Raw genomic sequence first — 12,283 nt, forward strand, 5'->3', positions numbered from 1 at the left:
GACAATTCTACAAGATTTATTCCAATTATGTCACACTGCCATTCTTTATTAAGAGTCATGTTACAGAAAGGAGACGCAGCATGAGCAAAGGCAACAAATCAGGAAGATGCTTTTACCTATGCTTCAAGTCTTCTCCCCTGAAGAAGGGGATTTACCTTCTTCCTTCATTTACCTCAAATTTTAGCCAACTTGTGACTAAAATTTTAAGAGAACCAGTTTTCGGGTAGGAATCATTTCTCCAAACAGCACATCCATCCTAAAATCTCAGGACTAGCTGATGCCTACGAGGAACTGTGGAATCCTATGTCTTGTATAATGCACAATTCCTACGCTTCGCTGGAGTCAAGAAAGGGCATTCATTAGACCTTCTCCATGACACTCACTAAACCGATGTATGTTAATAGAACAACAAGGATCGCAGAAGTCACTCAAACGATTCCAGCCTCGTGGTCTCTCTGACATCAGGAACATCCACAGCAAGGCTGGAGTAACAGACATGTTGCACATATATGTACAATTATAGACAATATGTACCCTTAAACATACAAGTTTTTATAAGAAAGCTGAGAACTTTTTTACCTTTCAAAAAGCACGTTACTTAGGGGCGACTGGGTGGCTCAGTCAGTTGAGCATCTGACTCTTGGTTTTGGCTCAGGTCATGATCCCAGGGTTGTGAGATGGAGCCCCTGCATCGGGCTCCATGTTCAGTGGGGAGTCTGCTTAAGATTCTCTCTCCCCCTCTGCCCCTCCCCACTCTCCCTCTTAAAAAAAAAAAAAGCACATTATTTATCACAAGAAATTTGCTCTTACAAAGTTCCACTAGAAAGGTTCCACATTTCTCCTTAATATAACACCAGTGTTGGTATTCCAAGTGCCTTTGGCCTGCATTTGCTTACATGCATTTCTTACTATTTACTTCGTAACAGACAGTCTGAGATAATGGTTGATTTGTATGGCAAGTCAGGAAAGGTCTGGTAGTTATTAGCGCGGGCTGCATCCTAGCAGGGACGGCTCTAAGTATTCAGGATTCCTAGAGAGTATGCATGCGGTGACTAAGGTTAACTCGGGATGCCTGAGTGGTGAGAGGAAAGGAAATGGAATATGGAAATCATATGGAAATGAGTCACAAAATGTCAAAGGCGTCAATTACTTGGATGGTATTCACGGACAGCTGGGGCTGCTCGAAGGACTTGCACTTTAAACTCACATCACACCTTTGACAGTCACAGCAGCGCCCAAAATTAGAAATGGGAAAGGCATCGAAACAGAGACCAGAGCTGATGTCCCGCCCCCTTTAGCAGTAAACATTGATTTGTCTTATATTTACGTCAAAGTTCCCTGAGGAATATATGTTAAGGTTTAAGACCCTGGCTATCTGAGAAAATGGTGCAAGTTAGAACTTTCTAGTCAAGGGACCCTCCCTGACCACCGCGTCTCCTCCCCAATCCCACCTGTCACTTCCCCGTCCCCCAAACCCACTCCACCAGGAAGCGGATATCAGCACCAACAAGGAACAAAATGACGACCTCATGTCCACTTCTCATGTAACATTTACTACATTCGTGCTTCGGGAAAGAGGGAGGGTTTGTTTCAGGCTCTGGGTGGAAGGCGTTTCTGTGGAGTTCGGGCATTGGTGTTGCAGACACCGAAGTCACCCTACTTGTTTTTATTTCTGTTGCCATGGAAACTAAAGTCATCTCCTGCCCAAGTTGAATGAGGTGTTTGGAAATAATCAGTTTCAATTTTTCATGATAGCAAAGTACCGCTTCCTATTTTCAGCTTTCACAGAGGGGAAAAGAAAAATAAACAAATAAAAAGGTTCAAATGTGGTTTGAAGTACTGTGACCTACAAAAAAAGGGGGGTTTATGTTCACAGGTGCGACCCTGCAAGGACACAGTAGAGTGAGGCTCTGGCTAGCCACCTGCTGAGAGCTGGCTCACCTGGGTCCAAAAACCTCCCCCCACGCTCCTGAGACATCCAGGAAGACAGAATCCACTGAAACTTATATTTAGATAGCATGAGACTATTTTAGTCACCATTAGAAAAAAAAAATCCCCATTAAGTTCTCTCACTTTAGAAGTAAATGTTGATTTTTCTCTCACATCAGAAATCCCCCGAGGGCTACATTTTAATGTTTAACACCATTTCCATCAAGTAAACAGAAATCAGGAAACGGGATGTCACAAAGAGCCTTGCTGAGGATGCACGGGGAAATCAGGAAGCCAGGTCACCTGTATCTCAACTCCTGCAGCAGTGTGCGAGGCTTGCAGCAGCAAACACGAACACGGTTCACAGAGAGGGTAGGACTTGAAAGAATGGTGGAGATATTGTTTGTTGGAGATATTGTTCCATGAAGGCAGTGACAGCCGAGGAGCACTCCACACAGATGGGATGTGTTGCTGTCTGTGGGAAAACTAGAAGTCCCTAAGCGCCCCCCCACCCCCGCAGTGCCCTTCCTTGAGGTGTTCGGAGAGAACCTCTTCAACAGGCTGTGGTCTGTGGGAAGAGAGGGCTTTGTGTCTTCAATGGCAAATTAAGGAGTTTGCACCCACATCCCTTCTGGTTTTAAACATCTTATAATTCTTATTTTCACAAATCCATTCCATGGAAGTAGACCTACGGGTCTGGTCAGAAAAAGCAGCCCCCTTTGCCTTTCTGTGTCTTTTATTACACATGAAAAAGTAACGGAGAGAAGCTTTCCAACCAGCTCACCTGTCCTAGCAGAAACTGCAAGTGGCAGCCAATTCCCCATAAGCAGCAGGTCGGGTAAGTGGTGAGACCGCGTGAGGGCACGGAGAACAGGACTGTGTCAATGGGCATCTTGGGATTTCAAACCTCTCATTTCTGGTTAGACTACAGATTTTTTTTTTAAGATTTTACTTATTTTTGAGAGAGAGAGCACCAGCAGGGGGAGGAGCAGAGGGAGAGGGAAAAGCAGACTCCCCGCTGAGCAAGGAGCCCGACGCGGGGCTCCATCCCAGGACCCTGAGATCATGACCGGAGCTGAAGGCAGATGCTCAAATGACTGAGTCACCCAGGTGCCCCGACTACAGATTTTTTTTTTTTTAGTGGCATTATGTTCTATATGTGTAGACAAATAATCACAAGCTCAAATGCCCCTGGGAGCTGGGCAAATGACAGAAGTGTGTAATCCAGGAGCGGTGTTCGTAACACGGCATGCTGCAGTCGGGGGTGCACTGAAGAGTACCCAGGCTACTAAGGAGATTCTGTAAGCCCTGTGCCAGCCAAAGAAGAATCTCTTGTAGGAGATTTGGTCACAGGCTGCCAGTTTCTCATCATTATTGGAGATTCTATAAAAACAGTTTATTTCCCCTGTGATGAATTAGTGTGGAAGTGATTTCTGGTTAAATACAGCAAGTTGAACAAATGTGAGTTTTTGTGGGTTTTTTTTTTTTCACTTAGTCCCTTCTGACGTCCCTCCAAATTGTCAGTAAAGGCAATTTTTTAAAAAAGGTGAACCTGTAAGGGCACAGAGGCCTGGAAAGGAAATAACAGCCACAAAATTTGGGAAACAGTAAAACCAATGGATGTGGGGCCAGTAAGAGCAGAACTGATGCTGCTAAAATTTCCTCCTGTAGGAGGAGAAGCCAAGAAGCAGACCTCTGCCCGCTGAAGGACCTACAGAAAGCTGAGGGACTGGTGGCACCATCTATCTCTGGAAAAAGGGGTGTAGGTGTACCTAAAAATAGGGGGACTGGCTTAGAGTCTTTAAAAGAAGTGCACTGACTCCCAAGATCCCCTGGCCCTACCCTTGAGAAATACAGGAGGTTTCCTCTCTAAAGATGTTGCACTACAGGGGAGCAGACTCAGCACAGCTGAGAACAAGAGCACCATGGGCACCATACTGAAACTGAGAAGAATAAATCTCTTTACCTAACAGCAAGATCCTCAAGCCCCCGTCCCACAGTCAGATCCCCCAATGCTCACAGTCAGGCTGACACCCAAAAGATTCCATTCAAAGGAAAGAGACCAACCCAAAAGAACAAAGAAAAATGGAGATCTGCCAATTAAATGGCGAAAACCAATCACTCTACAGTGAAACTCCCCCAACCTGAGGAGCTGAACCTATGCATACAGAATTTCCCTAACATTTCACCCTAAAATCTAACCATACACCTTAAATTTATACAATGCTCTATGTCAGATATATGCCAATTAAAAAAAAAAAATCTAACCAGACAGCCAAAGAACACCTCTAACATGGAGACAGAGATCAAAACCTAGAAAGAAAGAGAAAAAGAAACAAGAGATATTGCAGGAAGAGAACGTTTAAAATAACAGATGAATCCTTGGAGATATAAAGGAAGATATCACATCCATAAAACAAGAATAGGAGACTACAAAAATGAACATTCAGAGAATATGAAAGAGCTCTTAGAAATTAAAAATATGATGACAAGAGAAAAATCAATAGATGGAAGATAAATGCTGAGGATTTTTGATTTTAAAAGATGTAATGTCTGGTGATTAGCATAACATAATAAAAAAAAGATGTTGAGAAAACAGTAAAAGATTTATAGAGATGGAACATAGGAGAGATAAGTGGAAGGTCAGTCTAAGAAGGTCTATATCCAAATATTTGGAGTTCCAGAAAGAGAGGAGTGGGAAAAAGGAAACTGTTAAAGAGATAGTTCAATAATTTTTTTCCAGGACTGTGAAATAAACATTTCCAAAATTAAAAAGCCCATCGAGAGGGGTGCCTGGGTGGCTCAGTCAGTTAGACATCTGACTTTGGTTCGGGTCATGATCTTGGGGTCCTGGATTGGGCCATGCATTGGGCTCCCCACTCAGAAGGGAGTTTGCGTGTCCCCCAGCCCCTCCCCCTACTCCTTTTCTCTTTCTCTAATAAATAAAACCTTTAAAAAAAAAAAAAAAGGCCCACTGAGTACCCAGTCCAGTAAGCAAAAAGAGCTGCACCAAGGCACATAACTGGAAATTTTCAGAACACCAGACACAAAGACAAGGCCCTAAAAGCTTCCAAAGAGGGGAAAAAAGATTATTTACAAAGTTTCAGGAAACAGAATGGCATCAAACTTCCCAACTGCCCTTCTGGATGGAAAGGACAACTGAGGAGTGGCTTCAAAATAATGAGAAATCATTATTTCACCTCAAATGTTATACTTAGCCATACCTATGATCAAGTTTGAGTAGAAAAAAAAAGACATGTGCAGACATGTAAAGTCTCAACCACAGTGTGCTTCCCAGAAGGCCACTCGGGGTAAATTCCACAACAAAGGAAGGTGTGACCAAGAAAGAGGAAGATGTGGAATCCAAGGGAAAGGAGAGCCAAACCCTGAAGAAGTGAAGGAAATTCCCAAAATCATGGTCAAGAAAAATCCCAGGATAACTCTAAACAGCAGATCCAGAGAACACCTAACCAGCTTGAGGCCGATGACTGACGTGTCTGAGAAAAAGCTGAAGGTGAAATGTCATCATCACTGCACACGCCTGCGCACGCCAAGAGAAAACCCACCGCCTGGCAGAGTTTAGAGACGGCTTGGTAACACCTACACAGGAAACTAAGCCAATGAATTAAAAAAGGCAATTACTAAAATAGGAAGGAGGAAAAGAGTGTTATGCAAGAAAGGAAATGTAATCGGAGTCCACTCTGTGGCTCAACTAACTATAAGCCTGATGTAGTAAAAATAACATAGAGATTAAATGCTGACTCGGCCAAAAATCCTCATAAAATGAGGATGGAATGAAAGAAGAAGAGGGTCGTGTATGTCTGTGTTTGTGTGCGTGTGGCCTTATCGGGGGGTGGGGGAGAAGAGTCGGTAAGAGATTTAACCAACCATCTTGCACAGTCATTAGAGATAAAGTTAATCGTATCTAAATCTGAAAACTAAAATCAAGAAAGTTATTTTATCAAATTTGAAATGTCACCTATTTAAAAGGATCTCCATTAGTTTATGTACCTCCCAGAATTAAAAAAAAAAAAAAAAGCCAATTAGACCATGACACGCAATCACTCGTAAGACCCAAAGATTTCAGAGGTATTAAAATGGAAGGGAGGGAAAGGATGTATGGTTTAGAAATATAGTGGTGTCTTCTATGAGAAAGAGCTGAACTGGTTCAAACGGGTTATCTCTGTGGTCCAGGAATCCAGGTGGGGAGGGGTGAGGCACGTGGTTGCTATTTTTGTTGTAATCTTCGTTAAACCTTAAAAAATATTGTATGTGTAACTTTATTAATGATTAATTAAGTTTTAAACAAACAAGGAAGAAGAGTATATAACACAACCTCCAATTTAAAAAAAAGGCTTTCTCTGCTCCAGTGATCATGACACAGCTTAAATGCTATTTGATGAAACTACTTAACATAAAAACATCTTGTAATTCTCATTATTTTACTATTCAAAATCAACTACAAATGGATGAAGAGAGCTATAAAATAACCCGAAACCCTCGTAACTTACTATCCCCATATTCTGCTCTCTTCTCTCCAATGGAACAAAATCCAAATATAACTTCTTTTTTGCCTATTTTATAGGTATTTGTTTGCTAGGGCTTCTGAGATGGTGGGTTCTCCAGCCTGATCCTTACTTACTAGAGGCACTTTACTTTTACTTAACTTTCTTGCCTCCTTAGCTTGGAAAAGCATCACTTTATAAGTGATACATGAGTCACCCATGCCAAAGTGTAAGCACAGGTACTGGCTAATCACACACTTGTTCTCCTGCTTATGAGGAACCAGACTGATTTGGAGTGTGCATGCAAAAAAAAAAAAAAAAAAAAAACCCTAATTTTTAAAAGAATACTTTATTCTTGTTAGACTTAAACTCTCTCCTGAGAAAAGATATTTATTCTCCCCAAATACATTTCAAAAAACATGCCATTCTTCAGTTTCCCCGTGGGTTTGGAAGTAGTCTTAGATACAGGATTGTCTAAAAAAGAAAAAATGACAAGAGTCTGAACGTTGGGAAGAGTTCAGCCATGTTCTTGGCTGGAATGAGTCCGCATTTACACACTTAAACACACCAACACCATGCAGTAGAGGCAAGGACTCTGGAAGGTCTGAAATTTTACCCTACTTACAAGCTTACTCACTAGCCTGCCGTGATTTCAGAGACGTGGCAGAAGACATGAGACTCCTGGGTGAGAGACAAAGAATTTTATTGCTCACGACAACAGCGGTAGCCAGAGTATCACCATGGGCACCCACTCCCTGAGGCCCCATTCCCACAGGGCAATGGGAAGGGGGGCCAGGTGATACAAATGGCAGCTTACAATCCAGGGAAAGAACCCAATCTTCTTTTTCCAAATACTTCTATGGTGCTAAAATACACACAACATTTACAATTTTGACTAGTTTCTTTTTTGTATTTGTTCCTTTACCTTAAAGGGAGAGAATGCCTGCGTGCAGGGGTGAGAAGGGCAGGGGGAGAAGGAGAGAGTCTTAAGCAGACTCCACGAGCCTGACACAGGGCTCGATCCCATGACCCTGAGATCACGATCGGAGCAGACACCAAGAGTTGGATGCTTAACCAACTGCGCCACCCAGGCACCCCCAATTTTGACTAGTTTTGAGCATACAGTTTGATGGCACCATATCTTTTATAATGGATACTAAACCTCACTGGCCCTGCACCGCAGGAAGACATTATCCTTATGACACTGGACAATAAACAAACCTGGCCTTTTCTCCATGCCAAGGGTTCTCATCTCAGTCCTATTAACATTTTGGGCTGAATAACGTTTTGTTGTTGAGGGCTGTCGTGTGCATTACCGGATATTTAGCAGCATCCCTGGCCACTTCCCACCAGCTGCCAGGAGTACTCCCTCAGTTACAACAATCAAAAAATGTCCCCAGAAATTGCCAAACATCCCTCAGAGGCAAGGCTGCCCTCGAGTTGAGAATGATTGTTCCGGAGGAAGTCACTATGTCTGTCTTCTGAGCTTATTCAAAAGATAATCCAAAGCAAAAAAAAAAAAAAAAACCTAGAAAAGATAGTCCAGAACAAAGGCAATCTGTCCCTCTGCTCATAAGATATGCAAAAACACAAGAGATCCATGGAGAATTGGCTCCTGGCAATATTTACTTCTAAAACTTGATCTGTTATTCAGGCATAGATACATTACTTGGCCGATTACACATGATATTTGCGCGCGCGCGCACACACACACACACACACACACACACACACACACACATGGCCTTGCCCGTGGCCCTTTGACTAAAATTATAACATGAACCATTGAGATGATAGGGAATCAGTCCCAAGAAATTAACTGGGCATGGCCCGAAAGGGGGTGTACGTAAGTGTCATTCATAGCTGAGCCAAGTAGTATATGACGACTACATTTCCTTTCCTGTGTAGGAATGTTTTTCCTTCCTTAAGCTAATAATTGGCTTTTTGGGGTTTGGGGTTTTTGTTTTTATTTTTGGCATCTAATACTCTTTCCGCAGATCACTCATACAATTTGAAACTGGACAGACTTGCATTCAAATACAAACTTCTCTACATAATGGGACAAGCTTGGACAAGCACGTCCACCTACATGAGCTCACTTTCTTTCCCTACATAACGCAGGCGTGATAAGACCTGTGTTTCAGGGCTGTCATCACGATTACATGAGATAAAAGTACCTAGTACGGTGCCTGGCACTTGGGAGGTACTTAGTAAACAGTACCTACTGCTTCATGAAAAGCACCAATAGAGTACAGCTGCAGAGTTGTTCTTAACTGTCATGGAGCTTTACGCTTACTTCTCCACACCCTCACTTGGTTCTTCATAGTACTGATAACACAGCCGCTGAGGACAGGGAGCAGAAGGTCAGCAGGCCATAATGAGAATGACTCTGACACTGGACCCCGTAAGTATCTCTCACCAACCATGTGCACCAGCCAATTCCAGCCGTACTACCAACGGGGTCAAAGAAGAAAGGCGTTCCGACTTTTTTTTACCGGGTTTCATTTCCTTCGAAGTGACATCAGTGTGTTGACATTGCCCAGCTTTCGCCAGTCTGTTCACCCAGTGTCTCTGCGTGCTCGCATGTTAATAAGCTAACCCTCTCCAGTCAAATGAGAAATGGAGTTCTGCAAACACTTAGCCAAGGCTGTTCAGGTAGCGTCAGAGACCAGCTCCTTCCCTCTATCGGCTCCCCTTCCCGCGACACAAAACTTACGAGTAATGAAACCCCTATCACAGGTTTTGAAACTTGTTACGTGATTGACAAAGAGAGTTCTCTTGTGGCAATCGCGGTCTGATTCTGTCCTGATATCATCTGGCCTTCTGACTCTGGAATAAATTCGTCTTGTGTTGGGCAGCTGTTCGGTGCTCTACATCCATGATGATTACTCTTGTCTTCAAATGTAACATTTAATTACAGCTTTCATAGAAGACTTAAAATTCCATTTTCCCTCAGGAAAAAAAATACCCATAACTGGAGTTTATGAAAAATTATTAGTTGTGGCTAATCCTGGGTAATAAATTGGATTTTTGAAATCTGTGTGAGTTTTAACACATGAGGCTTTTCATCAGGAAGGCGACGCTTATGGGAAATGCCTGTGGAATAATCAAGCAGCAATTTCGCTGCCACGCTGTTAAAGACAAATACAATTGAGAAGATCATCTATGGAACTTGCTGGATTGTGAAATTTGCTTTCTGTAGGGGAAATCTCACATAATAGTCAGAGGACAAGTGACAGTTCCTAGTGACTTCCCATTCCCTCGAGCCTGCGGTTATGACTTCGTCCTCCCTACCTCGATGCCAGTGCTCCATCTAGAAATGTAAGAAATCCAGCTGAGTCGTATTAAAAAGCCTAACTGACTTATTTCTTGCATCATTTAGCCAACACTAGCACTACTTCATCCCTTCTGTAAGCACATGGACACACACACACGCTCACACGCTCACGCTCATTCTCTCTCTCCTACAAGTACCGTGTTCTGTTGGCCGAAAAAGAAAATCAGCACACACACAGCAAATAACGCGCACTGTACTTGTATAAGCAATTCTTCTATGAAAAATTAATTCCAACCACAACAATTTCAAGGGCCCTAAAGGATAGAATATCACAGGTTTTAAAAAAAAAAAATGTTTTTCTGAAGGGAGGACCTTTTTTCTAGACAAAAACCCCCAGCCAATATGCTTTTTCTGTATCAAACTTTCTCCCCCTTTGCATCTCCTGGCTTACCCAATCCACCTTACTCTTCCATGCTATTTATTAAAGTTACATCAACATTATTTAAAAAATTAAAATTAAAAAAGACAACTCAAATGGCTATTCTTTGTAGGACTGCTAGGAAGACCTGAGGGGGTGTTGTGGGTCATTCGACCACCCAGCACCTGAGAGGGTCTAACCAGCCTACTCGGAGGAACAGCCTGGAGCAGACAACACAAAAATTGAAAGAAAAAAGTGGTCATTAGTTTATGCATATTTTTAAAAACATGGCGACTACCTGGTCAACTGGGATCTCAACTTGAGTGTCTTCATCTTCTTGGACTTCTGCTGCCCCCCGTGTCTCAGACCTCTCTGCTCCAGCTTTGAAAACGCCTTCATCTATTATTGGAGACAAATGCACAGTGAAAATCAAAATCCAATGGTGACATCATGTGGCTGAATGTTGAAACTGCAATCAAATACCTAATGAAGATAATGCTTCTTAATAGGTATTTTGCTTCCCTTCGTACTGATAGGGTTTTTGCAGCCCTCCCTCCCCACCCCCTCCGCCACACACACATTTCCGCATTTTCACAGGGAAGAGGGTCAGTGGTGAAGACGAGGCTGACTGAGCAGAGCAGAGCTGTGTCCCAGACTCCTCACCCTCAGGCTGCGGGTCTAATAACACACCCCTGTAGAGGTATTTACATAGAAAGGACCTCACACCTGTTACCTGCTCCCCACTCCTATCCACAAAACAGTGATGATGCTTGTTTGCCCAAAAATACTAGTTTTAGAGGTTCTTCTTTCCCACAAGAATGCCAGGCACTGAATATAGTGTGTTGGCATAATTCTATTTGGAGCAATAATAAAAAATATGTATTTTTTTCCTGCAACAGAATCATTGATTCTCGGTCTCACACAAATCAGTCTTTTAGTTTGCAGATTTCCACAGGATTTTCACAGCCTAGTTCTCAAAAATCCTTAACCGTAAAATGTAACCTAAATCTCTAAGGCTTTAGGTTAAGCTCCCGTGACTTGTTTTCCCACGGAAAGCAACGATAGCTGTTTTCTGTATCCAAAGAAGTTTCCCTGTTTCCCCTCAGTCTTCTCTCCTCCAGGCCAAGTCATCAAAGCATCACAGAATAGTTTGTCATTCTATCTGTGTGCCCCAAAATAGGCTTAAGCCTTCCGTCCTTCTCACAGATGTTTCCTCTGCCCAATTTTTAAGGATCTCCAGGGATGGAGATTTCACCTCCTTCTCTGGTAATCTACTACAAAACTCGCCCTGCAGTTTAGAAAATATGGTTTCATCTTTTATCTTAAAACCTCCTCTATTTCTCCATTGGAAGCTTGTTTCCCAGAGCACAATTATCTGACATGTGTCACATAATAACACTCCATATTGTTAAAGTTATAAAAGTCACTCGTTATTTATGATGAAATGGAAAACATCCCTTTACATTCGTGGAGGATCGAGTATATGTAAGGCGCCATGTGAGTCACGGTGGCCACCGAAGACATACATGAGATGTCGCTCAGGTTGCTTACAGACCCATGAGTGTATATTTGGAGATGTATACACACCCCCAGTAAGGTACTGCCCTGGAGGAAATGCTAGAACAGGTAACGGCTGGAGCAGAGCGCCATGGGCACTCAGAACATATAACCAAGTGAAAAAGGGAGGGAAGGAGAGAGGAAATATAACCACACTCAAGCCCTTCTTGTTTCTCCTAGAGAAACCATTTTCCTTTTTAATTACTTTTTTGTAACTTGACTGGATATTAGCTTCTCTAGTCTCCTTTTTAAAAACCAGGGACAACAGGGCTGCCCTCAAAGCTGATTATACATGTTAGATTAATTCACATGGATTAACTCATTTTGAGGATTATCTACAGCAATCATTTAATCCCAGACTGGTTCTTCCTATCATCCAACAAAGTCTTTCCACCCAATGACCCCTTCTTTCCTTCAGCTCTTGTATGCTTAAGCAATCCAGAGTAATTTTTCATTCAACTAGAGTTTTCTCAGTTAAATCATCTTACATGTATATCAAAACTGAAAATATACATGTATACGGGAATCCCTACAACATCATCACCAAATGAGGATGTCAGCACTGGCAACTATTCTGGATTATCACTAGCACTAATC

The 12,283-nt window shown here is 42.5% G+C and overlaps 1 protein-coding gene across 2 annotated transcripts in view; it reads right to left on the reverse strand.

Moving 5' to 3' along the window:
• DCDC2 (doublecortin domain containing 2) overlaps positions 1 to 12,283 on the reverse strand; it is a 156,783-nt gene that overhangs the window by 16,147 nt on the left and 128,353 nt on the right. For both annotated transcript variants that reach the window (XM_025891267.2, XM_025891266.2), the window contains one exon: positions 10,428 to 10,528. In XM_025891267.2, coding sequence (XP_025747052.1) covers positions 10,428 to 10,528 — 101 coding nt within the window. The remainder of the gene's footprint in view (positions 1 to 10,427; positions 10,529 to 12,283) is intronic.

The sequence above is a fragment of the Callorhinus ursinus genome, unplaced genomic scaffold (assembly GCF_003265705.2).
Source record: "Callorhinus ursinus isolate GAN/ISIS: 27379988/994484 unplaced genomic scaffold, GSC_fseal_2.0 scaffold26, whole genome shotgun sequence".
NCBI classification, from domain to species: Eukaryota; Metazoa; Chordata; class Mammalia; order Carnivora; family Otariidae; genus Callorhinus; species Callorhinus ursinus.